This window comes from Cucumis sativus, chromosome 6 (genome assembly GCF_000004075.3).
Source record: "Cucumis sativus cultivar 9930 chromosome 6, Cucumber_9930_V3, whole genome shotgun sequence".
Classification (NCBI taxonomy): domain Eukaryota; kingdom Viridiplantae; phylum Streptophyta; class Magnoliopsida; order Cucurbitales; family Cucurbitaceae; genus Cucumis; species Cucumis sativus.
In genome coordinates, this window is record NC_026660.2 from 5,751,549 (window position 1) to 5,778,542 (window position 26,994).

The 26,994-nt window shown below is 28.4% G+C and overlaps 3 protein-coding genes across 3 annotated transcripts; 2 read left to right on the forward strand and 1 right to left on the reverse strand.

Moving 5' to 3' along the window:
- Nucleotides 1-389: 389 nt before the first annotated feature.
- Nucleotides 390-3,751, reverse strand: LOC101211826 (selenoprotein F). Its single transcript, XM_004140549.3, has 4 exons — nucleotides 3,434-3,751; nucleotides 2,520-2,578; nucleotides 1,196-1,377; nucleotides 390-777 (listed from the first exon to the last, which is right to left on the reverse strand). The coding sequence occupies exons 1-4, from the start codon at nucleotides 3,633-3,635 to the stop codon at nucleotides 705-707; spliced, it is 516 nt and encodes a 171-aa protein (XP_004140597.1). The 5' UTR covers nucleotides 3,636-3,751; the 3' UTR covers nucleotides 390-704.
- A 4,130-nt stretch (nucleotides 3,752-7,881) lies between these two features.
- LOC101211338 (probable myosin light chain kinase DDB_G0279831) lies at nucleotides 7,882-10,303 on the forward strand. The gene is made up of 2 exons (XM_004140547.3): nucleotides 7,882-8,144; nucleotides 9,490-10,303. Exons 1-2 carry the CDS (start codon nucleotides 8,113-8,115, stop codon nucleotides 10,103-10,105), a joined length of 648 nt encoding a protein of 215 aa, XP_004140595.1. The 5' UTR covers nucleotides 7,882-8,112; the 3' UTR covers nucleotides 10,106-10,303.
- Nucleotides 10,304-13,342: 3,039 nt separating this feature from the next.
- On the forward strand, nucleotides 13,343-17,354 carry LOC101211503 (protein IQ-DOMAIN 14). Its single transcript, XM_011658442.2, has 6 exons — nucleotides 13,343-13,635; nucleotides 14,622-14,723; nucleotides 14,896-15,276; nucleotides 15,566-15,805; nucleotides 16,026-16,163; nucleotides 16,337-17,354. Exons 2-6 carry the CDS (start codon nucleotides 14,649-14,651, stop codon nucleotides 17,138-17,140), a joined length of 1,638 nt encoding a protein of 545 aa, XP_011656744.1. The 5' UTR covers nucleotides 13,343-13,635; nucleotides 14,622-14,648; the 3' UTR covers nucleotides 17,141-17,354.
- Nucleotides 17,355-26,994: the final 9,640 nt, after the last annotated feature.

A 26,994-nucleotide genomic window follows, 5' to 3' on the forward strand; every position in this document is an offset into this window, starting at 1 on the left:
TTCACTTAGCTGATCCCTTCCATAGGTCAAGTTAATTTATTAATTACATTTCTGAATTTTGATGAGTTCGTCCTTTTAATCTAAATATTGAAAAATATTCATTTTCACCTTTAAATTTTCGATAGTTGCATTAACTTAAACCCTAAATAGTTGTAATAACAGTCCTAAATAGTTGTAATAACAGTCCCTATATGGTTGTAATAACTTTCACTCAAAGATAAAGTTCTAAATCTCCATAAACAAAATTTTCTCTAACAAAATTTCCATAACCAAATAAATTTAAAATTTTACAATAATCAGCATGAAAATTTAAGAGGTTAAAATGAGCGCAGGAAAATAGAATCATGAAAACATAGTAAGTTTGGTATTGCAAATTGGTTCCAAGACGGTCAGTCCAAACATAGATCTAGAATTACGTTATACGACAAATTCATTCCATTACGTTCAAAATGTATTGGTTTCCCGGATGAAAGGTGTGTCTTCCTCCAGTAAAAGATTTAGACAAAAGGAAATCAGAACTATTTCCACTGCTAACCTTGAAATTCACAAAATCCAGTGTTCACTCACCTCAATTCTTTTTCTTTCTTTCTTCTTTTTCTGGCTGATAATAGTTTCATTCAAATTCAACAAGTTTTTTACATTGATTAAGAGATGTAACCTAAAATTTAAAATTAAAAAAAAAAAAAGAAAAAGGTGAGAGAACCTTAAATTGCTGAAGATCGCTTAACCTTCTCTTGCAGGAATTGCAAAAAATGTTCTCGTTTCCAATTATCAATCCTGCAAAAGTTTTAAAAAATAATAAAATATCAAACGTTTTTATACATCGAGGTTATCATTAAGCTAAAGTAAATTCTATATCGCTATATTCAGCATCTCAACCTCCTCAAACACAATCTTCATTCATTTCGTATATAAAGGAGTGCTTGGCCCATCGACTTCATAAGTTGATGTTATATCAACTACTCATAATTGAAGTTTGCACATTTATCGAAAAACTTCATTTTATAACTCTACACTCCAAACACAAACTCTCGAACTCCGACCTATTAACTTTAGATTTCAAAACTCAACTCAGCTTAACTCAAAGCTTTACAACTCCTAAGATTAGTTATATGTACACTGACTAACTCATCACTCTAAACATTCTTCTAGAGATTATTATTATAACTAAGTGACTTGAAAAAGTAGAAGTTACCTGATGCTTTCTTTATGCTGGCCCTTATCATCCAGCAAAATCAGCTTCGGTGGAGAGTTGAAGGTATATTGAACCTTAACTGAAGGGAATTGATCCTTATCGTCTTCAATGAAGCCAACAATTTCAGGATAGAAAACTAGCTTTCTCATGCAGACCTCCAGCACGGCACCAGAATAAGTTATCTGCAGTCAGTGAACTTAGTGAATTGGATTTCATCGTTAATAAGCAAATTAGTTATGAAATACAATCAACAAAAGAGTACTGAATTTGAATAAGGGTGGAACTGAATACTCAATCTCTTGGAGAAGCTCTAAATTCTAGATGTATATCGGACATTTCTCCCTGGTAATATTATGACATATTGGCTTTGGTTCTTGTGGGGGCATACTTTTTGTTATAAGAGGACTTTATCCAGCCATCAACAAAGCATTTTTCTGGAATATTTGGTGTGAGCTCACTAGCAGGATTTGAAAGAACGTTTCTTGGACTTTTAATGGTATTTTTGGAAACCAAGCTTTCGTGAAGATAAATGAAAGAACATATTGAGACAAAAAAAACCAAGCCTCCCAAAAGGACTCCTTAACAACTTACAGAATAGACACTAATAAGAAAAAGAATAAGACTAAACTAATAGTTATAAGAAGTCCAAGTAACGGACATCTCAGCTCCCCTAAAAGTCTTACTATTCTTCTCGAGATACATATCCCACTATTCTTCTTGAGATACACTTCCCACGAGATACCAAAGGAGCAAGCATGCTACAATACTCCATCTCAAAAAGGGGAGTTCATGAGGATAAAAAGCAGTGGTCGCTGTAACACCATGGAGTGGTATAGAGCTAAATGGAAGAGGGAAAATACTATAATAAGTAATCGTCTCCTATCGAGTGTGGAAATTTGGAGAATCTGTCTGGAGGTTTGACACACTGATAAAAGAATATGATACTATGGATATGTACACTCAATATGGAATAGGGTACACTAGAGTTCAATGATGAGCCAAGTATTTCTAAACTCTCCCACTTTCAATAGGGTTGTGATATGCATTGATAAAGTGTTGCACATTCCTTAAATTATCCTTTTCTAAAGATGAGTTAGTTTCTCTTGTTTACTGAAACCTTGTTTTGATGCATAGCCGTGACAATTATATCTCTTGAACTAATGTGTTTTACATTGACAAATCTACCAAAGGGATGTACAAGCATGCAGTTTAGTAGTGTCATATGTTAATAAAAACAAATGGAATAGTCAGATAATTAAATTTTTGGGGGAGAAACAAGATTTCATTGATTCCCCTTGAAGAAATCAACATGTTTATGACGTACCTTACTCGTGGCATCATCAGAATCCTCGGCACAACACTTTAAACAGTCCGACACTAATTCTGCAGTACGAATCTGGGCATGAGGATTGTGTCTAATATCTTCAACTTAACTAAAAGAAATAGATGTATGTGAAAACAAACTAGAAAAAATAAGTTTACCACTTTCTAAAAACAGTTGAAGATATTTTCACAAAACATTATTTTAAAATTACAAACAGTTGTTTCTCAAAATAGTGTGGGAAAGTCATGAAGCCATTTCCACTTGTGAATAAAGGACATTGCGAAAAAAAGAAGTTGCCAAAAGGAATAGCACTAACAATCACTAATTGCATTCAAATTACGACTTATCAGAAAGACACGATACGTGTTTTCTGAAAAACACAATCGACAAATTGCATGAGGAACAAGATAAGTCTATCCCTTTTAAAAGTTGAGAACTTTTTTCTTCCCATAGAAACAATTTTGTAATCTTTTGAAAAAAGAGTGAGTTATTACATCAGAATTTCTGGAACCATCTTCCCTAACAAATTCCTATACGATCAAAGTAGTAGGACCTAAACTCTATCACTGAACTCATCACTATCGTCTCTTTGAACAAAATATGAACTAATATGAACAAACTCTATCCACAATACTAAGAAATTGATTGAAAATATCGAAATTAAAACCAACACTTCACACGTCAGACTATAATCAAGTAACCCAGAAATCCAAAATCCAAATCAAGCAAAAAAGATACACAAATAAAACAACCCACAAGACGACCAATCAATTGTTCAATAAAAAAAACAAGCGAACAAAATCCAATAAGATGCTGCTAATTTACGAGAACGGAAGAAATGCAGTGATAAAGATGTAAATTCAAAACCGAATCAAGAATTAGTGTAAGAAACACCACTGAATTGAACGCGTCACCTTGATCTTTGATATATTCAGCTAAAGTGTGACAATCAGAACAGAGAGCAAGGCCGGTGAAACCTAGATCCTCACATTCCCTCGAGCTGAGTTGCTCCTTTGACCAAACCAACGGCATTGACGAGATGAAAATGATCGCCGTCGCAGTTAACGCTACCGTCACCGCGATAGCGGAATTCCATACTCCGGGGAGAAGCTGCATCTCTGTTGTCGCCGGCGACTGAGGGTGAAAAGGCGAAGCCTACGGACGATTGGAAAACTCTCTCTCTCGACAAAAGACGAATTTTTAACTTCAAATTTGAAGAAACAGCCCTTTTCGTTATTTTATTTTGACCCATTGGGTCAATTTTCCTTAATCCAATTTTTAACTACATGTTCATATTTTCACCTTTTCACAAGTTCGATTTGAAATAAATCTTTCCATGATATGGTAGAAAATCAATAAAAATAAAACGTAATTAAAGCAACCAAATGTGATTAAATTTTAAAAAGTTGAATCAAATAACAAAAACAATTAGAAAAATCAGTTTATGACATTAATAATTATATGGCTATCAGACGATAATAATAAGGCTATTAGAGAATCATCACTTTTAAATTTGTTACTTTTTCAAATTTAGAAAAGATTGTGACATAAGTTTTATTATCATAATTTTTCTTTTGTTAATTTTACAATTTTTTATAATTTGTTCAAAGGTATTCATCTACATCCACATCAACACTTCTGAAAGTTAAGAAAAAATAATGTATTAGTCCATATGTTTTTAAAATATGTTCGTTTCATTTAGTCTATTAATTTCTTCTAATATAACAATAATAATGTATAGGATTTGAACTTTTGATACGTTCAAAGAGAAGAAATATATGTTTAGTTCATATAACTTAAATTTAGGTAAAAAGTAAAATATATGTTTTAAACATTGAAGTGACTAAAGTGTACCAAAAAAGAGAAACATAAATTTAACTTTTTGTTAAATCTCATCAAACTTGTTCATATGCAACTCAAAATATAAATATAAATTAGAAAATGAGTAGTAAGAAGTTATTTTACTTCAAACTAAAAACAAGAAATGTGAAAGGCCAAACATTATTTATGTTAATCTAATGATTCTAATCTAATCCAAATAACTTAATTCACAAAATCATCGTAAATTCACTTTCAAATTAAATTTTAAATGTGATATCGTTCGCAGTATTAAAATGAATTAAGATAGTACGTATTATTTATATTGTCAAAACGAACATAGCTTAATTAACATATAGTATTTGATATTATTAAGTTGGAAGTAAGATATTCAATTGGTATATATGAAAAAAATATATAGAAAAACAACAAAGTTATTGTATAAAAGGCTTCAAAGAATGGTTTTATTTGGTATGAAGATTGAAAGGGGATGATATAGTCAAAGTCAAAAAGAAAATAAGTAAGAGTTGGAAAGAAAAAGTGGTAGGGATCCATATGGGAAAATTGTGCCACTTGTGTTCTTTGTTTCAAACCCTCTTTTTGTTTACACATTTCTTCTCTTTTGGAGGGTTTAGGGCTTTAGGTCCCTTATGATTTTGTTTTAGATCCTTTCATTTCACAAACACTCACCAAAATCAATTTCTTTTTGCCATTTATATAGTTCAAAACAACTATACCAACTAGTTAATAATACAACTACTTATTAAATTAAGTTTATGTTAATTAACTTCATTTAAATAATTAGATCAAAATTTAAAGTTAAATGAATTCACGTCGTCTCTTTGGTTTTTTTCAGTTGTGATTCAATCTTTTTGACACTTTAATCAATGGTCTCAAGTGATTGATAGCTTGGTTTTGTAGGTTTGATAACTATTTGTTTTTTTAAAGAGGAAAATTAAACCTATAAATACCTCATTCATATTCTTTTAAGTTTCTCTTTTTTATGTCTACTTTCTACTTGTTTTAAAAAATTGACCAAGTTTTGAAGAAAAATGATTAGTTTTTAAAAACCTATTTATGTTTATAGAATCTTAGGTCTAAGAATGAAACTCTTCTACTCATAAAAAAAAGATGAAACAAACTTGACTTTTAAAAATAAAAACTAAAAAAACGAAATTGGTTACCAAATGTCCAATCGAATCAAGAAGATACTAGCGGATTTATTTAAATTTTTTTTATATAATCTTTTATTTATATATATATACATATAGACACACACGCGTATGCATAGTAACGTGTGGGTTAAAAGAAGTTTATGATTAATTAGAATCCGTTTATCATTCATTGAATTAAAAAATATAAATTAGGAGAAAACTTTAAACACATGTGATTGAATAATCATGTCTCACATGCACACAACTTGTCACACACATTAATATTAATGATATGAACTTAAAAGAGTAGACTTAAAAAATGAGGTCCAAGTTAAGTGTTCGATTTCATTTGCAAACCGTATCTTTTAAAAGAAAATCAATAAACTATACTTAAAATTCAAATTGATGTTACTAACTCCAACTTCTTACTGTTTAGGATACAAACTTTAGAAGTAAATTAAATCATATCCACCATAGTTAAAGAAAAAAAAAGGTTATATATTTCCAAAGATGTGAAGGAAATATCATATCTTTTTGCTTTGGGGGGGCAGCTTTTAAGGGGTTGTGAAATTTAGAGCATCCACATACAAAGGCGCACACACACACACACACAAGGTTGCATTATGATGATATATGATGCCATTGCCAACCATCCATTGCTAAATTATCATCAATCACAATATCCCCAATCTCTCTTTCCTCATTATTCCTCCTCAAAAGGAGGAATCACTTTAATCTTCTTTAAAGCAAAAAAAATAAAAAAGTGAACTCATAGCTTCCCCTTTTCAAAAACAATTTTCAATCAACCTCTAATAGTAAATATCACATCCATCATTTAAACAATAATAATCTACCAACACTAACTTAGCTAAAAGTATATTTAGTTTAGAGGTAATTGAAGTTTGATCTTCTATTCCTATAACCGTTGAACTAAAAAAAATAGTAAACGAGTTTGATTGGTTCATCCAATAATTTATATGTATTGTTTTAAGATTATTAAATTTACGATTCATATTGGGTTACAAGTTCAAATTTATAATTATAGATTGACAAGCAACTTTATTAATTAATTTATTTTTGGAACATAATGTATAGTTTTATTTTAATAATGATAACAATATTATATTGAATGCCAATTGGGTTTTTGTGTGGTTACTAATGATTATGATCTTCTAATTTTGATCTAAAATAGAAAATCTTAGAAGCTTTTGTGCTGTGATTCAAAATCTATACCTTTTCTTAGTCATAATTCACACAACAGTATCAAAGCCCTTCACAAAATCCCACTACCAAAAACACCATCAAAAGAAGAGTTTATATATATATATATATATATATATATATATATATATATATATATATATATATATATATATATATATATATATATATATATTACAAACAAATAGTTCAAAAGAAGAAGAAAAAAACATGTGTAAATGACTCTTTATTCTCTTAAAAGGACAAGTCAAAATGTAAGAACAACTTAAAATATTCCTAAATGAAATAGCTCAATATCATATTTATATATAAACTACATTTTGAGTCTAATATTTCAAAATTAATTGGTCTGTTGTGTTTATACATTTTTAAATTAGCCTTCTATATATATATATATATATATATATATATATATATATATATATATATATATATATCCTTGAAGTTTATATCTAAAAACCTTTGAAATTGAATATAAAGGTATATAATTTGAAGGTTAAATAACAAGACAGTCCAAAAACTTCAGTTTTTTTTGTTCAGAATACCTTTATAATAAAAACAATTAGCTCATGATTATTAATGTATAGATGAAAATTGTGAGTAAAATGTCATTAAACTCTCAAATTTTATATTAATAACTCTCACCTTCCTGATTAACAAATGACTCTTTCGTTGTAGCATTTATATGAGAGTTGTTTTCAAATTTCTAAATGTTAGGTTGTAGAGTAGATCGAGAGAGAAAATATATCTTTAATATTATGTCACCACTTCTTTAAATTCAAGTAAATTTAAATAAGGTAGAGAGAGTTAATTAAGGAAAAAGATTAGGGTAATTAATGTATAATAATAATACTAATAATAATAGTAAATAAAGATTAATTAATTAATTGGCCTAGAAACTTTCCCAATCTCAAATCCCTTATGGGAAAAGTTGTCAACCAGTTTCTTAAAATTTTCTAAAATGATAAAAACACTGTTGAGAGAAAGTACTAATCACATCAAAAGCATCAAGTTTACTTTTCCTTTATTATTTATTAAAAACTCTCTTCTTCTTCAATATTCAAAAGAGTAAAAGAGAGTAATAATAATAATAATAATAATAATAAAAAGGAAGTGAAATGAAAAAGCAAGAATCAATGGGAATCCATATATGATATAACTCAAGAGAGACTGTAATAAAGAATATCAAAGAGAGATCTAGAGAGAGAGAGAGGGAGAAGGCATATTTGGTAGCCTTATTTACAAAAAATTTGAAGGCAAAAAGAAAACCCCAAGAATTCTTGTTTGGAGACTCTCTCAAACAAAGTGTCTTAAATGAGAATTTTTGGGTGTCTTTGTGAATATTACTCATCTAATCTGCAAGCTCCATATTCAAATCTAATTAGCTTGCTAAGTTGTTCATGCCAGAACCAAACACCTCAAATAATCCAAGGTACGTACTACAATTTTCTCTTCTCTCTCTTTTCAATTATATGCTTTAAATTGTTGAACTTGAATTTTGGTGATTTAAGACAATTTTCGAAGTTTTTCTTTGTGGGTTTTGTATCCAAATTGTGGCACCTCTAACTTTTCTCTACAACTTATATTATTGTGTTAAATTATGAAGGAAAATCAAAGTCTCTTTGTGGGTTTTACTGACCACCTTATTGGCTCTTTTCCTATAATATTATGTTAAAATTTTGAAGGCAATAATAATAATTGGAAGCTCTTACCTTTCTCTGCCTCTCACTATCTTTCACTGTATATTCAATCTTTCATCCCCAAATTTTCAGTCCTTTCACAATCACGAGAAAACCAACAGTAGAATTTGATGGGATCAATTATTATTAAGCTTAAGTTCACTTAGAGAGAAAATTCGATGGTTTTTTCTTTTTAAAATAGTCAGTAGAGAGTTAGATTTTTCTTTTTTCATAATTGTGAGAGTGAATTCACATCAGGGTGAAATTTGCAAACCATCAACTTTTTACTATTCATATAAACAATAGAGAAGTTTGAAAGTATTTGAAAAGTATTGAGAACTTGACTTTGGTTGGAAGAAGAAGGTGAAAATTAAAACTGGGCCATTAACGTCACTTCTTAGGTTTGGGCTTAAACTTTTGGCCCATTGTCAACTAGCCCAAAATTTAAGTAATAGTACAATTTAATTTGATAATTAAAACATAAATATAGCTTAATTTTTATAAAATTTTTCTATTATCAAAATAAACATGTCACCTTTTAATTTCATCATTGATTTTCTCAAACCACTTTGGCTTTATAGTTTTGAAGTCATTTTATTAACTTTACACATGATAACACATTTCTATTTTTCTAAGAAAAATAACACTAATTTGCTTTCCTTATACATTAGAAAATTCTTTAATTATAGTAAGATAGACTTGGCCCCAATATGTTTGAACAAGTCTTGTTTTGTTATTTGTTAGTTTGTTTTTAAACTCAACAACAACTCTAGACCTAAAGTTGGGTTTGTCCGACATCATCGAGTGAAAACAGAGCCTCCCATTCTTGGAATTTTTTTATGTACAAATTAGCTGATTCCTAGCTCTTTCGTCTCAAATTCTAACCCTTTAAAGGTTTTTCCTCTAAAGGGTCTTTCCTATTTCTCAATTGGAAAGAAAAAAAGTTAGCTTAAACTTTCGTGTTAACTGATGATTTAAGATGGAATCAGAGCAAATGCGTTGTTATTTCTTCTCCGATTAATATTCATTTCCACCACTTGTTGGATCTTTTATGATATAAGTTTTGTGTCAATTTACGAAGAAAATGGTATTTCGCAGGAAGCCGTGGTATCAAAGAGCAATGGAAATAGTGGGAACTCAATGGAAAACAACAAGTTCAAAAGCAAGAGAAATCACAATTGCAACAGCAAATGGGGCATTCAATTCCAAGGCAAATAATGGGAATAACAACAACAATAGTAGCAAGTACAACAAAATGAGAAAATGCACTTCTCTAAAGATAGCAACTTCATTCACAAGAGTATGTCTTTGTGCACCAATCTCTTCTTACAATGAAATTTTTCAACAAGCTGAAATTCCACCGAGAAGAAGCCATAGCTATCCAAGATCTAAGCCTTTTCCAACCAACAATAATAATAACAATGGCAATAATACTACTAATCATATTATCACACATGAAAGAGTACTTCTTCCAAGTGCAAGACTTAGCGGCGAAAGTAGTCGACGGTTTTTTCGAGGAAAGTCTCTCACGGACGACGTTTTGATGCGGAGGTTCGTGGTCGAAGAAGAGGCAATGATGCAAGTGAGGAGGAGAAACCAAATGGAAGTAATAAGGAAAAGGAATTTGATGAGGAGAAGGAAGAAGCTTGGACCAAGCCCTCTTAGCAAAATGGTAATAGCTGAGGAAGAACAATGCCATACATTTAATATATAATAATATAGCCTCAAAAAGGAAAAGTTGTTTAATAATTTAGTTCTTAATGTCAAGACTTGTAAAGTTTTGAACTTTCTTCTTCTTCTTCTTTTTCTTTTTGCAAAATTTTTCTAGTAATGTCTTTGTGCAAAGGGTCTTGCATTGAAGCACTTTAGATGCAAATTTTGCTAATATATATAATTTATTTATAAAAAAAAAGTCAAATATATATCTTCTCCAAATTTAAAAAGTAATTTGATTAATCAAGTTGTTTAAACGATTTTCGATCCGTTTTAAAACTTTTGCTTTTTTCTTTAAAAAATAAATCGCTATTTAAAAACATTAAAGCGTAGGGACAATTAAAATCATGCCTAAAATTATTGTTCACAAAATTTGTTATCGATCATAAAAATTAAAAAAAAATAGTTCTAAAAACAAATTATAAAAAATGAATATTTGTTGAATCGTTTTTTAATGAATCTAAAAACATAAAACACATAAATAAATCAATCAATCTTTAAACTATTTATTTAACATATTATAATTGGATAAATAGTTAATTCTTAATTATATGTAATTTTTATGTGCAGAATAGGGTTTGAGGGCAAAGAGATCAAATTAAAGTGTAGAAGAATAATATATGGAAGAACAAATTTTGACATAAAATCCTTTTATATATATATAATTTTAAAATAGATAAATAGTAAATCCAAAAAGACTTGACATAATTAGAAGCCAAAATTAAGAACTTCAATAGATATAATGTATTGCTTAAAAGCCACTCTCCAAATAACTAACTTTCAAAGGAAGCTTAGTGGTTGTGTAATCCATTTCAAAGAACACTTGACAATTTTTTTTATTACTTTTTTGTGTTTTTAATTCTTAGTTTAATTCTCTTTTAAATATTATTACAAAATTTCTCAAACTCCTAAATTATTATTATTTCTTCAAATATGCAATTATTTCTCATGTGTCCATATCATATAGTTTGTTAGAATATAATCAACTATATATAACAACAAACCTAACCAATCTCATTATTATTTTCTTCTTAATATTTTTTGTTAATATATATAATTTTTTAAAAAATACCATGCATCTCATTTTGGCACGTATAATAAACCCTACTACTATATTGAGAATAAAAGATCATAAGATTGAAATTATATATATATATATATAGGTAATTTTGATCCATAGGTATATCTCTTCAAATCGTATGATATTGTCTATTTTGGACCTAAATTATTATATATGGTTTTGCTTTTGATTTCACTTGAAAAGGGCTCCTTACAATAAAGATAATTGTATTCAATTATTTAACGACGATGATTATTTTTTAACATGAGACTTTAGTTAGATTCCCAACAAATTTGTAGTTAAACATTTTAAATGGTTAAAAAGTTGTATAATATATACAAAACATATTTGATTTTTTTTATATAAAAATTATTATTACTTTTATAATTAGAATATATATAGATGAATATTGTAGGTCTATGCATGTAGTGTGTGTCATATGAAATAAAAGTTAAGAAAATAAGCATATAGTAATTACTCTACACAAAGGGACAACAATTGGGATTCCAAAAATGAACATATTTATAAATCTTACATATATATATATAATAAATTGAAGAGAAAAGTATGAAATGAATTAGTGCCCCCACCAAACATATTTGTAAGAAAAAGCAAAATTCAAGGAAGAAATAATAGGAAGAAAGGATGGTTTTAACTAACTTGTATTATGTAATACACAACAACAACCTCATTATTTATCACATTTAATTCAAGATTAAAAGAGAGAAAAATAAAAACTCATCCAAATTCTCTACTATATTTAAATTAATAAATAGTTTTTTTAAAAAAAAATTAAAAAATATACCAATTAAAAAAAATAACGAGCAGTTTTAATTTGACTTTTATTTTGCATTTTTAAAAGAAAAACAAAATTCAAATTCCACGCGAGAGGAAAAAATATTCGACATTCGAGTTAAGCTTAGGTTAAAAAATTTACTCACGTAACTAAACCACTGAACATCAAATTTTACTTTAAAACTATGATATTAAAAAAATCTTTTATTAACTTAATCATAGTGATAAATTTAATAAAAGTTTAAAATGTCGATCAAAATGTTAAGGATTTCAATTTTATTATAAAATGTTGATGGAAATAACGATAAATTATCAAGTATTTTGGTGCACTTTTTATATTTTTATGAAATTTTTACTATATAGCTAGTAAAAAATTTAAATAGCTATTTTACATTAACGTTAATCCGAAAAAAAAATGTAGAAATATGGATAGAATCTCAACTACGAATTTAAAAGCTTAATTCATATAAAATTTAGAAAAGTAAAAATCATATATATAAAAATATATTGAGAGAATTGTAATGAACAAAGCACGTGGCTATGATCACCAAGGTGTAAGGATCATCACATGCTTTATCTCAGAACTCTGATCCAACCGCTGTCATCGCCATATCTCAAACAACGGACATTCCTGGCCCCACGATCTCTCCAATAAGATTCTGACAAACGTGGAGTAATCGCAATCTTAGCTTTCTCTCTTCCGTACCCGATTCCTCCCCCCATATTACCAACTTTATTCATTTTGAATTAATTGATTATATCAAATAATTTCATTTTTCTTCTTTCTATACTTTTCACATTATTTATTCAATAACTTTATATATCTTCAATCAAACCATTCATATTTATCAACCAATTTTTTGTATTTCTTTCTCTGCTTTTCCTAATCTCAAACACAAAATTACTAATTTCAATAATATATAATGTTCTCATTTTACGATTTATAAATAAATTCAAACACGACTCAACATAAAAAAAAATTGGAAATAAGAATGGTAGTTATATCAATCATAGTAATAGTTTTAGTTGAATAGATAAAACAAAATCACCTAAATTAATTGGTAGAAAATGTTACATGATAATTACTTTATGAAAGGAAGATGTATATAAATGTATATACATATTTAAAAGGAATGATGAAATGATTAAGGGGAAAAAGAAAGAAAGAAAGGAAGGAAAGATGGAAATAATTATAGATTTTTGTTTCCTCTTTGGCAAACTGTGTTGTATCAATTATTCTTACCATTGAAGTAAAGTTAGTTGGGAATTGGGTTTCTTCATTGAGTGAGAAAATGGCTAACTCCAATATATTCTGATCTCATCATTCATCAATATATAATTCAAATGAAAGAAGAAAAAAAAAACTTATAAATGATCTCTTAAAAAGGTGAAGAAAGGTGGCAACAAAAACAAACCCCATCATATATTATTATTCATTTTTATACAAAATTATTATATAAGATCTAAAGTTGTTTTCTTTTGAGAGAGAAAACCCATCAGAATTTTTTCACAGAATTTTCTTTTGAAGATCATGTGAAAGTTTAGAGAGAGAGAGATATTCAGGAATTGTGTGTTCTTCTTCTCTCTCCTCTTTTGCCCCTCTCTCTCTCTCTCTACCTCTTCTTCCAATTTTAATTTTCTTTCTTGTTGATGTTCTCCAAGCTTTGTATTATGAGGTACATAATTTTTGTTCAATCTTTAACTTACTAGGGTTTTTGTTTTCATTGTTCTTCTTCTTCATCTTCTCGTGTGTTAATTATTCTTTGAGCAGAATCATCACCTTATAAGAATTTAAATTCTCTGAGCATATAATCTTTCAATTCTTAGAATTGAAGACTTTAAGAGACAGAAAATAGGAAAGAAATTAGCAAGATCATCTTCGAACTTATTAATATTTCTTAGATTTTCGTAAAATCGTTGGCCATGGGATATTGTTAGGAGGTATTTTAATTTTTTTTTCAAGTTTAATAACAACGTCTAGATTTGAAACCATATAGATATGTAGAATGTTTTAATCAATTGAAATATATTCATAATTCTTTAGTTAAATTATGATTTTGGTTCTTTTAATGTCGATGATCAATTTAATATAATCTCTATAGTTTGATGAAATTTTATCATAAATTATCAAATTTAATTCTAATTATAAATCATCGAAACTAAATAATTGGAAGAATGTAAATGTAAATTAAAGCTGAGAGAGCTATTCACAATTTTTTATGATAAAATTTTGAGATGAAGATATCCTACCAAACCCAATTATCTTTTATTAGTGAATTATTTGAGAAAAATTGTCCAAAATTATTAAGTGAATTATTTTCTAGTAAATAATTGTCCAAATTATTTTTTATCAAAAATTTTCAAAAAGAAAAACCCAAAAACCCCTCCCCAAAATTCTTTTTTTAATCGAGAAGTGTATGAAAAATATATATAAGTCTATTTGGTCTCTTAGATTTTAGAATATAGTTTTTTTATTTTCAAATTTTCATTAATAAATTTAATCATTCTTTGAGTAATTTTTATCTAAAATTTTAAATTAAAATAAACATTTCAAAAGTTGGGACTAAAAAGATAATTTGATTAAATGAAAATTTATAACAAAATAATTAAAATCTAAATTTTGTAATTGTTTAAAATTTAATTATTGGCATTTGTAATGTAGGGATAAAAAGTAATATGCAAGGTGTCCATGGGTAAAAAGGGAAGTTGGATTGCTGCTATAAAGAGGGCTTTTACACCCAACTCCAAGGAAAAGCTTGGAAATGTAAGTATATGTTAATTAATCATTTTTTCAAGGCTATACTAAAATATATTTACAAATTTTATGAATATTAGATATGAAATAATGAAATGAAAAAATATATAATAAACTATAGTTTATGTAGAAAACTCACTTTTTTTTTCCTTCTCTTGATCTTCTTGATGGCATTTGTTAGGAATTTGAGAAAAGGAAGAAGAAAGAAAAGAACAAAGGAGTTGGAAAATTAAGATCAAATGGAGAGTCCAATTCCTTCATTCCTCTATTTAGAGAGCCAAGTAGTGTTGAGAAGATTTTCTTGGATTTTGAAAGAGAGCAACAAAGAGTAACATTTAGGCCTTCCTCACCACCAATAACACCTCCCTTTGTTACTCCTAGAAATAATGCTTCTCCTAGAATCTCTTCTGCTCGACGACCCTCTCCATCCGTCTCTCCTCCTAGAAATGCATCTCCAACGATCATAAATCGCCCTAAGGAGTTTCGGTTTCGACCCGAACCAACTCTTCGGAACCATCATGCATCAGCAACTAAAATTCAAGCGGCATATAGAGGTTATGTGGTAGGTTTTGTTCTTCAAGTCTATATGATCATATCATTTAATTTGGACCATATGCTAAATACGGTATATATTTGATTTGCATTTTATGAAAGAGTTTAAAGCCTCGTTGAAATACTTCAACGTGACAAAAATATCTATAAAACATGCATGAAGCGTCGATAAATTAGAAAGAAAAGTTGCTGACTTAGAGAGCATTAACAATATTATTACTTTTGGAAATATAAACAATGAAATGGTTATGAAACGAGACGGAACACGAAAACGATAATCGGTATGTTCTTGTTGATAGGCAAGGAGGAGCTTTAGAGCATTGAAGGGGTTGGTGAGACTTCAAGGAGTGGTAAGAGGGCAAAATGTGAAGAGACAAACAATGAATGCAATGAAGCAAATGCAGCTTTTGGTTAGGGTTCAATCTCAAATTCAGTCAAGAAGGATTCAAATGCTTGAAACTCAGTCTCTTCATCATGGCCCTAACCACAAGGACATTATTGACAGTACTGCCTTAGGCAAATTGAACTTCACTCAAGCTGTGAGTTATTATTATTATTATTGCAACTTATTGATCTCCAAATTCATTCTTTTCTGTGTTTTGATTGCTTGTCGTTTTCGATCATTCGATCGTTTGGAAGAAGATTCGACTTTACATAACCCTAGCTAGCATCAAAAAAGAAATTAAATATCATTTTTTTCTCATTCCTTTATAATGTTAAAAGCTAATAATAATGGAAGGATAATATATAAATATATAGTCAGAGGCAGCAGGTAACCAAGAAGCAGATTGGGATGATAGTTTGTTAACAAGAGAAGAAATAGAGGCAAGATTGCAAAGAAAAGCTGAGGCTATTGTCAAAAGGGAGAGAGCTATGGCTTATGCATATTCTCATCAGGTACTGTATAAAACCCTCTTAAACTTCCTACCATAATCATTTTTGAAATGTTTTGTCATGAGATTTCCTTCGAGAAAATAATATATAGTTTCCAAGTTATATGAAGTATACATAGATAAACCATATCCTATATAAATGATTGAAGAATATAATATTTGTATTCATGTGTGTAGTTATGGAAGGCAAGTCCAAATTCAGCTCAAACAGCAATGGCAGATATCAGAGGAACTTCAGGATTCCCATGGTGGTGGAATTGGTTAGAGCGTCAATTACCTCCTTCTTCTTCTAATGATAACAACAACAACAATAATAATATTTCCAATTCTGAACCTCAAACTCTAAAAAATTTCCTTCTAGCCCCTCAAACTCCACAACAAAACCAAGCCACCACCACACCAACTAATAACAAAAACAGCAACATTGATCATCATCAACCAATGACTCTCACACCCAAATCCACAAAGTCAGCCATCCTCACCACACCGAAACCGTCTCGACCCTCCCCAAACATGTTCCGAACCCCGCCACCGGGAACGTCGAGGTCGTTCTCGAGGGCAAGAGGTAGTACTGATCATTCTTCACCATTATTTTTTGATATGGGAATTAAAGATGATGAAAGCCTTACTAGTTGCCCTCCTTTCTCAGTCCCACATTATATGGCTCCAACAGTTTCAGCCAAAGCCAAACTAAGAGAATGTTCAACACCTACACCTATTACTACTACTACTAATAATAATAATTCTCAATCAAAAACAAGAATTTCTTTCCCTTTCAGATGGAAGAATGATAAACCCAATTTGTTCTCAAATAAGTCTTCAAACAAGAACTTATCACCAAATATCAACTCTCAAAGGGGTTTGGATTATAATAATAATAACAATCATAATAACAATCAATCTATGGGGAATTTGAGTGTGGATTCTTCTATTTCATTGCCTGCTGGAATTGGAAGAAAGCCATTTAATAGATTTGTGTGATTTTTCTTTCTTATTATTATTATTTCCATTTTTTATTTCTTGTCTCTTTATTATTGAATGAGTGTAAACTAATAAAAGATATGCAATAGATGGGGGATATCTAAAATCATATACAGTTTGAATGTAATTGGATTTGTAAAGGATTTACAACAAAACATTGAGTAATTCTACAATTTAGTATTATATATAAATATATATTGTTGCCCATTCCTTATATTGTGTTTAATCTTTATATATCAATTCTAACTCATACCACAACTTATATACTATTAAAATTTTTAGATTCAATAGATGGTAGTCACATTATTTCCATACATTTGAAACTTTTTATTTTAGTTAAAATAACATTAAGATAATAAATATGTAACTACATTTTTTTTAAAAAAAACTCTAATATCATATATGTTTTTAAACAATAAATCTAAATAAAAGATAGATAAATAAATACGAAGAAAACGATAATACAAAATATGTGAAAAACATATCAAATGGAATTTAAAAAGAAAAATACAATAGGGTGAAATAATTAAAAAGGACCTTCCCAAAAATAGCAAAAAAAATTATCACAATAAAATTCATTTCACTACATTTTCTAAATTGCAAAAGTAGCAAAGTTAAAATTCAATAACTCAATAATTATTGTTTGATAGTCCTATAATTACTATCTGTTATTATTAATTTGGTTATATTTACCATATAAATAAAAAAAACAGATATGAATGAGCGGTCTTTATTAAATGTTTTGTTATTTGATATAATTTTTCAAATAAAAATGGATGAAGCCAAAATGTATTTTGACGTTTTTGTTTCGTAAAGTTATTGAATTAAATTTGGTATGAAGTATAATTTAGAGAAATTACTCTCTGCTTCTCTTCTGGGCCGTTTTCTATTGCACAAACCAATAAATATTGATGACACCTCAGCCCAACACTTTTTTATAAATTGACGATTTTAAATATGGACGAACCGTAGTATTTATAAAAATATAACAAAATTGTATATGTGTTGTCATTCTTATACGTGTATCATTTTTATAAGCTAAATTTGGTTATATTTTATAAATATTTTCAACCAATTGAAAATCTTAACTTAAACTTTATTGTTTTCAAATTTAATTACTCAATTAAGTTAAGTTTAAGAATAAATTTTGGTTATCAATTTTAGTTTAATTTATCTTTTGTATATCACGACTTGTATTTGTTTTAAGATCAGACGTTCAAGTATGTGTTTGTACCGAACTAAAAAAAGTATGTGTTTGTACCTTTATTTTATTAAAAATGAGCGGTCTCCATTCTTAATGCCTAACTTCTTTCTTTTTGTACTTATTGTATATTGTAATCAGTTTTGAGCTCTAACGACTAACGACTATCTTTTACAACTATATTTGTTTCTTCAATATCAACCTCCAGATCGGTCTTTCAACATAACACTATTCATGTAAGTCTTGGGTGGTCGACTATTCTCAATGTTGGCATCTTTTATCTTTCTAAACTTTGTGTCATAATATGAAATGATTATGGTCAAGAAAAGTGAGGGCTGATAAGATGGTCTAAACCTAATTAGGATGAACACACGAGCAAAGCTTAAAGCAAAGCCAAATTCCCATAATGATCATCATCATCATCATCCAAACTCTTCCATTATGACTTATCATCATCATCATTCATTCCCATTCATACTCTAAATAAAAATGACCAAAATACCCTTTTATCTCTCTAAGAAGAAGAAGAAAAAAAAGTTCCTCTTTCTCCTCTCTCTCCCCTAGACAAGAGAAATCATTACCCACCTCAACTCCATCCCCATCCCCTTCTCTTGGTTTTGCCAAACCTAATCATTCTTTTCTTCTTTCCTTTTCCTTTCTTTTTTAAACCTCTTCTCTCTTACCTAAACTTTTCTTCTCTTTTTTCCCCTCTATTTTTCATCATCACCTCTTTCTTCCCATTTTACCCCCACCCTTCTTCCCTTATTACCTTCTATCTCCCCATCTTCTTTTATATTGGAAAATAACTTATATATCAAACCATGGTTAAACTACAAAAACGGTTATTAATTAGGGTTTAGATTTTGTTTCGATTGAGGACTAACAGTAGGGACGACTCAATTGAAATTTTGCATTAACTGTATATTATTGTTTCACTGCAAAAAGTAATTAACTTTGATTTGGCACTGTTGTTGATGCCAAAATTTTATTGGACTTATTTCGAAATGACTTTAAAGGTGACAACAGTGGTGAAATTTGTATTTTGAAGGAGGAAAATCGCTTGCAATTTAACAAAAGAATGCACATTGATGTGTGGTGTAGGTCATGCACACTCTCATGCTAAGTCTGAAAGTTGGTAGGTTCGTCGTAGAATAAGATTGCTAGCTAGTGGATAATTTGCTTACCTTCTTTGCTTACTTTTTTCTATATCGATATGGTTGGGTGACCAAATTGGCTTGATTTGGTGACCTCGATCTTTTGCCAAGGCTAAGACAAATCAGGCTGATCGAAACTGGATGTGGGCCAAGTTAACCCTCTTCTCGTGGCCTTAGCTGAGGCTCATTGGGATAGTTTGGTCTTGGGCCAAACTAACTTTCTTCCTTTGGCCCTTCTCATCGTTCGTTGTCACTTTCTCGATCTTAGTAGTTTCTTTTTATTCATTATGTACGTTTTATGTACCTTTAGCCTATACATTACTCGTAACATGAACCATCTACAACAACATCCATATATTTTGTTTACTCATTAGCTACCATGTCAAGTTTACATGAATAGTGTTGTAAATGATATCATACACAATCTTCTAATGTTTCCATGTCAACTACTATATCAATATTTGTATTCATCATCATCATTTTAAACCCTAAAAGCATACCTAACTATTCATTCAAAAATATAATACCGTCTCATATTTTACCTTTAAGGAAAACAGGAGTGAGAGATCATGAGATTGAAAAATATTAAACTCAAAGAAAATAATTAGAGAAAAAAACCTATAACTTTCATAAAATATGTTTTGATCTTTTTAAAATTATACTTTATTTAGTTTTCTTTTAAAAAAAGTTGTGTTATAATGAACTTTACATAATAAGCTATAATCAAATTTTGTGGCAAAAAAATATATATTATTATGAGTATATATTATGATTTGTTATTATTATTTATTTTGCCATGTCTTTAAGTAGAGGTTTGTTGCATTATTATTTACCCAACTGTTGGGTGGGTTTCTTCTAGAGAAATATTTAAAACCGTTTCTAAAATTTTATTTTAAAAAATGAAACCGTCGAACTTATACATTTGTTAAAATTGAGTTAAATTGAACTTTCATGTATAAACTGAAAATTTGAAAGTATAATTGCAACCATTTGTTTGAACGAAAATAATTATTACTTTCAAGAATGACAAATTTGAGGAGAGGGGTTGATGGCAAAATTCTAACCATTTTTTAGGTAAGGGAAGATTGGTTGCTACGAATCACATACTTGCAAGTTAGGAAAAAATTATGAAAAGAAAAATCAAATAAATATTTAAAGCTTTACTTTTTTCAAATTCTCAACTAAGTTTCAATAATAATAATGGAAGGAAATTATAAATTTTACCTCAGTAAATTGATGGGGTGTGTCACCAAATTTTTAAATATATATACTTTTTTGAATTCAAGCCATAAATAGATAGAGGTATATGGAAATTTTCTTATAGTAATTTTTTTCTACCCTACAATTATATATGGCAAAAGAAAAATAATCTATTGATTTCAAAGGGTAAAGAGAGATTAGTTTAGTTAAAATTAATACGATGAAACATCGTGAAAGTTCTATTTTTCCTAGAGGGTTAAAAAATATAGAAAGAGTTTGGAAAAGGAATGAGATGCCATTTTATAAGGTAAGAGTTTTCAAATTAATAGTGTGTCCCACTAAAAAATTCCAATGCTCGAGAGATTGAGATTAATAGTATCAAATACAATTAGAAAAGAAAATATTGAATACATTGTAACAATGAAGAAGGAATATTTATAAAAGTAATCTTAGAAGACATAGATGATAACGATGATAACGTTAGGTTTAATTCGTTATGAATCATTAACATTAATTTTATTTCTAATAGATTTATAATAAATTTAATATTTAAGAGGCAATTTGACAAGGAGTACTTATAAAAATAGAAAAAAATAATTACTTGTTATATTTGTCAGATTTGTAATATCTAAAAAAAAGTATCATCAGCTATTTTTTCTAAATATGTTTGTCATGTAATGTAATTTTTTATTTGGTAATTTGGATTTATTTGAGTGGGTGAAAAGGGAGTCAACTGGTCAATAACTTTGTCTTGGTTTTATTTAGTGCACTATGAAATTTCAAACTTAGAGTAAAAATTTAAAAAGAAAAAAAGTTTCTTCAATTTACTTTATTTTGTTGAATGAGAGAGATGAGAAAGGTATTTTCTCCTTTATTTTGGACCCACTTTACATTTGCAACCAAAAGTAAGTTAACTAAATACAAATGTTGAGAGAATATTCATCTTTTCATTTCCACTCCATTACATATATATATATATATATATATGTTATTGTTATTATTATATTTTGGGAATTTCAAAATATTCATGTTCCATTAATACTAACTTTGGACTTTCAATTAATATCTATTTGATGTATAATCTTATCTTCAATTCAATTGGATGTCTCTCTCTTTTTGAGTTTTTAGGTTGGAACCATTCTACTTTTTAATATAATGTTAAAATATATATTCTTTTCATATGTTATTCTACTTTTCTTTATGGGATTAAAATCTCATTTTAGTTGTTATCTTTTTTAAAAATATTTGTTTACATTCTACTTTTTTTTATATATATAAAAAAAATGATAAAGTATACAAAATATTTTTCCATTTAGTAGCCTTTTTCCTTGAAGTATAAATGATTTATTTATTTTCAATTTTTTTAAAAAAAATCCCTTATTATTATTGTTTTTAATATGGGTTTTTGTTTTTAATAAACAAAAAATTATAAATGTAATTTAGAAAATAGAAAAATAATGATACAAAATTAAAATGGTTATCAAAATAATTATGTATACTATATGAAAAAAATATTAGAGAAGAAGGTTGATTATATCTTTATAAAAAAAAAATATATCACTAAAAAAAATTATTATTATGAACAAAAAGTAGAAACACAATTATCAAACATTCTTTTAATTTGTAAATTATTTAAAAAAAGACACATAAAACCAAAAACAATTATCAAACATGCTTTTAGTTTTTCAATAAAATAAAAAAACTAAAAACAATTTTTTTCTTTTTTCTTTTTCAAAATAGTTATCAAATCGGTGTGATATTTTATTTTTAAATTTCAAAATCTAAAAACTCATTAGAAAAAAACCAATTAAGTGTCAAATAAAATTTAAATAATTACCGAATGAAATATTACTTTTCCAATTTATATTTACCAGAATCTTAAACATATATTCAATAATATTTTTATTCATGTATCTATTAAACACAAAACCTTACTTTCAAAGTTTCATTAAACATAAAAATCAATTTTATGTATGGATATATTGGCTATCATCTAATATTTTTTTAGAAATCGAATACACTATAAACCAATTAAATATAAAATTAAAAGTTAAAGAAATAATTATAGTTAACCAAAGTAGTAAATATATTATATACATGGATATTCTTAAGCAAAGTAGCATTATTTGTTAATTATATTGCACACATTAATTGAATAAAACTGTTATAATATATTTAAAAATCTTAACTCAAAAATTTATATTTTAATTAAGAAAAAATATTAAAGTAAACAAAGTTATTATTTTTAGAAAATATAAAGTGATCAAACGACCTTTTAGTATCCATTGACTACAGAGACGAGGGATTACATAAGTGAATAAAATTGAATCTTTTTTCTTGCCTTTTGAAAAAGTAAATTTTAATCTTTTGGAAATACAAAGGATTCTTATAAACGTGAGAGTGTCAATGAAATTTATTCAAAAAATAATTCTTTTAAATTTAATTTCTTTTAATTAATAAATGAATTATTGGTTAAGTTGAAGTTTGAGTCGATATGTGACTAATAAATTTTTTAAAAAATAAATCTCTAACGAGTCTCTAAATTTTTAATTGTATTTTATGTGGTAAGTCAAAGTTATAATAAATATTTCATGAATTTATGAAATGCAAATTTTACATTTTATTAAATATTAGTTTAAAGTACAAACTTATGAAAACAATTAATTTCAAACTTACAATCTTAGGAAAGAATTATTTTAATAATTATAAAGTCAATAAAACTACAACAATCTCAACTGAACTACACTCGATCCAAATAATTTTTCGTCAAATTTTATGAACACCAAATATATCTAAACTGAATCTCATGACGCGCTTTCAAGTACTTAAATATTTTATATCATTGATTTGATTGGAGCAAACATTTTTCTCATTTCTAATAAAGGGATTGGTTGTACTGTAACTTGGTCTGACTTAACCACAAATATTAATAGTAATCGTAAGTCTGCATCCATAGAGTCGTCATATGAAGTCCTTATGTGACCACACTAGTTTTTTATAGCTCTTCGGCTTGTTGCAATAAACAATCTTACGATTGGGTGCTTCAACTGATATGATCTCATTTACCTATCTTATCTCAAATCATTTGCACCAAAGTTATTGACCATATCAAATTTTAAGGAAGAAAAAATATAATATAAAAGGCTTCAAAATTTTAATTTCTCAAACTTTGTTTGTAATATTCTCAACGTTTTATTTTATAAGATTTTTTATAATCCATATGGTTAATTTGCCATTCAACAAAAAGGCAACTCAATATCCTCTTCAAACCCATTTACTTAAGAAATAATACATGGTGGCAGCTTCTTATAACATTTTTCAATGTAAAAATGTCAAGCTTTTTAAATAACATATACACTAAAATAATATTTTAATTCACAACTTCAAAGTCTAAATTGAAATTTAAAAAAGTGTTTTGGGGACCAATAATGTAAAATATATAAATGAAAAAGAAAATTACATATCTATAAAATGTGATAACATGAAGTTGACTTAATAATCATAGAAAGATGTAAAAAATAAAAAGGGGTGAAGATTCTTTAGAAAACAAGTTCAAATCCCATAGCAACCAAACCACCTACAAATTAAACTTTTTTTTTTTAACACAAAATAAGATAAATAAATTAAAGTGTTGGATACCAAAAAAAACAAATATGATCATAAAAACATTTCAATTTTCACCATTTGCCCATTCTAATTCACCACAAGTTGCAATTAACACCTTAAACTATTGCAAAGATGCAAAAACCACATCGTTAATATATGATAGGCCAATAAACAAGGGAATGTTACTTTAAAACTATAACTTTGGTCATTAGCATTAAGAGTAATCTAAAAAATCGGTAACTCGACCAACTCAGATTACCTAACCAAAACTGTAACGATTGGGTTATTAAATTTTATGTTGGATTGGGTTGAATTGAGTTAGAAAATTATAGGGAAAAAATTGAGTAAGAATGTGGTTCTGCAAGTAAGGGGTCGGGTTGACCCAACTAAACCCGATTGTGTATATAACATAAACCCTATATATATATATATATACGTCGCTTTGCATCTGAATGACAATTTGTCTAAAAAAATTATGAAGAGATGAAAAGAAAGAAAAAAAAAATCCACCGACCTATGATCTAACCATGATTTTTTTTTGTTGGGTTGATCCTTACATATTGAACCGATATGATTAATTTTTTGTGAACCTTGGGTTACGAGTTGGTCTATAATTTTTCTTTAACTTGACTAAACCCGACTTATGTACATTCCTGATTATCATCTTGATTTTTTTGTTTTTTTTTTTTGTTCTAAATGGTAACAATGATAATAGTTGTACTAATTCCATCATGTTGTTGTTATATTTAAATTAAAGTTATAATGGTAAGGCACTCATGAATTTTTTTCTTGTTTAAAACTAATTTAAAATTGGTAAAAAAAAAAAGGGAAAAAAAGTGTAAATGAAATGAGTAGATGAATTTAATTTAAAGAAGAAAAAAAAGAGAGAAAAAGGAAAAAAGAAAAAGAAAAAGAAATAATAATTGGAGGAGAGGAGAGGGGTAATAATGAGCATAATGAGCATAATGAGAAATGAGTAGAAATGGAATAAAAATAATAAAGGAAAGGAGGGGGACGGGGTCCGTGAAGTTGGTTTGGTACTTCCGTAATTTTAACAAAACCATCATTTCTCAGTTTTTCCCCCAAAAATATTAAATGAACGGGGTCGGTCAATCATACCGTGTGACCCTTTTTTGTTTTTGTGGAATTTGATTGATTTGATCTCGCCCGTTGATCTTTCCACATACCGTGGGCCCTATTTTCCCTCCCGTCTTCTTCACCATCCAATCCTTTCTCTCTTCACACACACGTGGATACGAGTTATTCCACTTTTTTCCTTCTTTTTTCTATTTTTGCTTTCTTCTTAATTTACCTTTTTGCCCCCACCTGAGGAATCTCCATCATTCCCTTATTTCTCCTCCCATTTTTCTCTTTTCTACCCTTTTCTTTTATCTTCCTTCGTCCGGTCTACTCCAACCGCCGGTTGCTGTGTGTATATATTTATTGGTTTTTTTTTTATTAGTGAGAAAATGGAGTAAGCCTTCAACCTTAAGTCTTTTAACAAAGATGGTCATTACGAGTATAACTGAAATGGTAGGTATGTGAGGGTTGTATAATGAGTGAGTTGGAATTATGATGAAGAATTATAGCAAGTTATCTTTTGATGTTTGATTCTCTGTTCTTACTCAATCTTAAGGGGTTGTTCGACGAGTTTTTTTCTCTTTTGAGTCATTGGGTTGATTTAGCCCTGAGTCCATGTGTCTTACAAGTTTGAGTTTGTGGCAAATTTTAAGCTTTTGTTTGATAGAATATGACAAAAAAGGTGATTCAGTACGTATATATTAAATAGTCATACGCACATATTTCTACTAAATATTTGTTTGAAAGACCGTAATATAATCATAATTGTTGAAAATCGAGAATATATCTATCAAAACTAGAAGACAAAAGATTTGTGAACGAATATCGATACTAAAGTCCTTGAAACTGAGCTATGAATTCTTTGTGAGAAATTTTGTGAGATGGAGAATCAAAAGAGTGGCAAGAATGGGGACAGAAAAGTCATCATGTCCGGTTTGAGGAACATCTATAAGACCAAGGTTATGCTAATGGTTTGTCAAAAGCTCTTGAAGCTTGTATTATATCGTTGTAGAGTTGAAATTGATTAAAAGATTTCTACAAAATCTCATGGCTGAAAATACTAGATATGCGAACGAGATTTAGGATTATGTCGATGTCATTCAACATTGTCATATTCATGATCTCGTCATTTGTTTTTTCAGTAATAGAAGTAATTCGGTTACACATCATTTAAGTTTTTTGATATATGGCTTAAAGATCATCCTCCGTTGGTGAATTCGACTCTTATTTATTATTATATTATCTCGATAGTTTTAGTTTAGTCTAACGTGCCTACAAAAATAAGAAAAAAGAACAAAAACTTGTTCTAATTAATTTGATAATAATGATGAAAAAGCAAAAAAGAAATTAAGAAAAAAAAACGGTTAGGTACTTTTGGTTAAACCGAACCGGAGGAAGGAGAAAAGGGGAAGGGTAAAATAGGAAGAAAGAAAACAAAAAGGGCATCGGAGAGAAAATAAAATGAATTTAGTTAAGGAAGGGGGAGGAAAATGAAAGATGCGTGCGGGTTCATTACATTCATGAGAACGAATGATGTGGCGATACATGATTCGTAGATCAAATACTGAAGGAAAAAAAAGAAAAAGAAAAAAGAGATTAATTTAGAGAGAGAG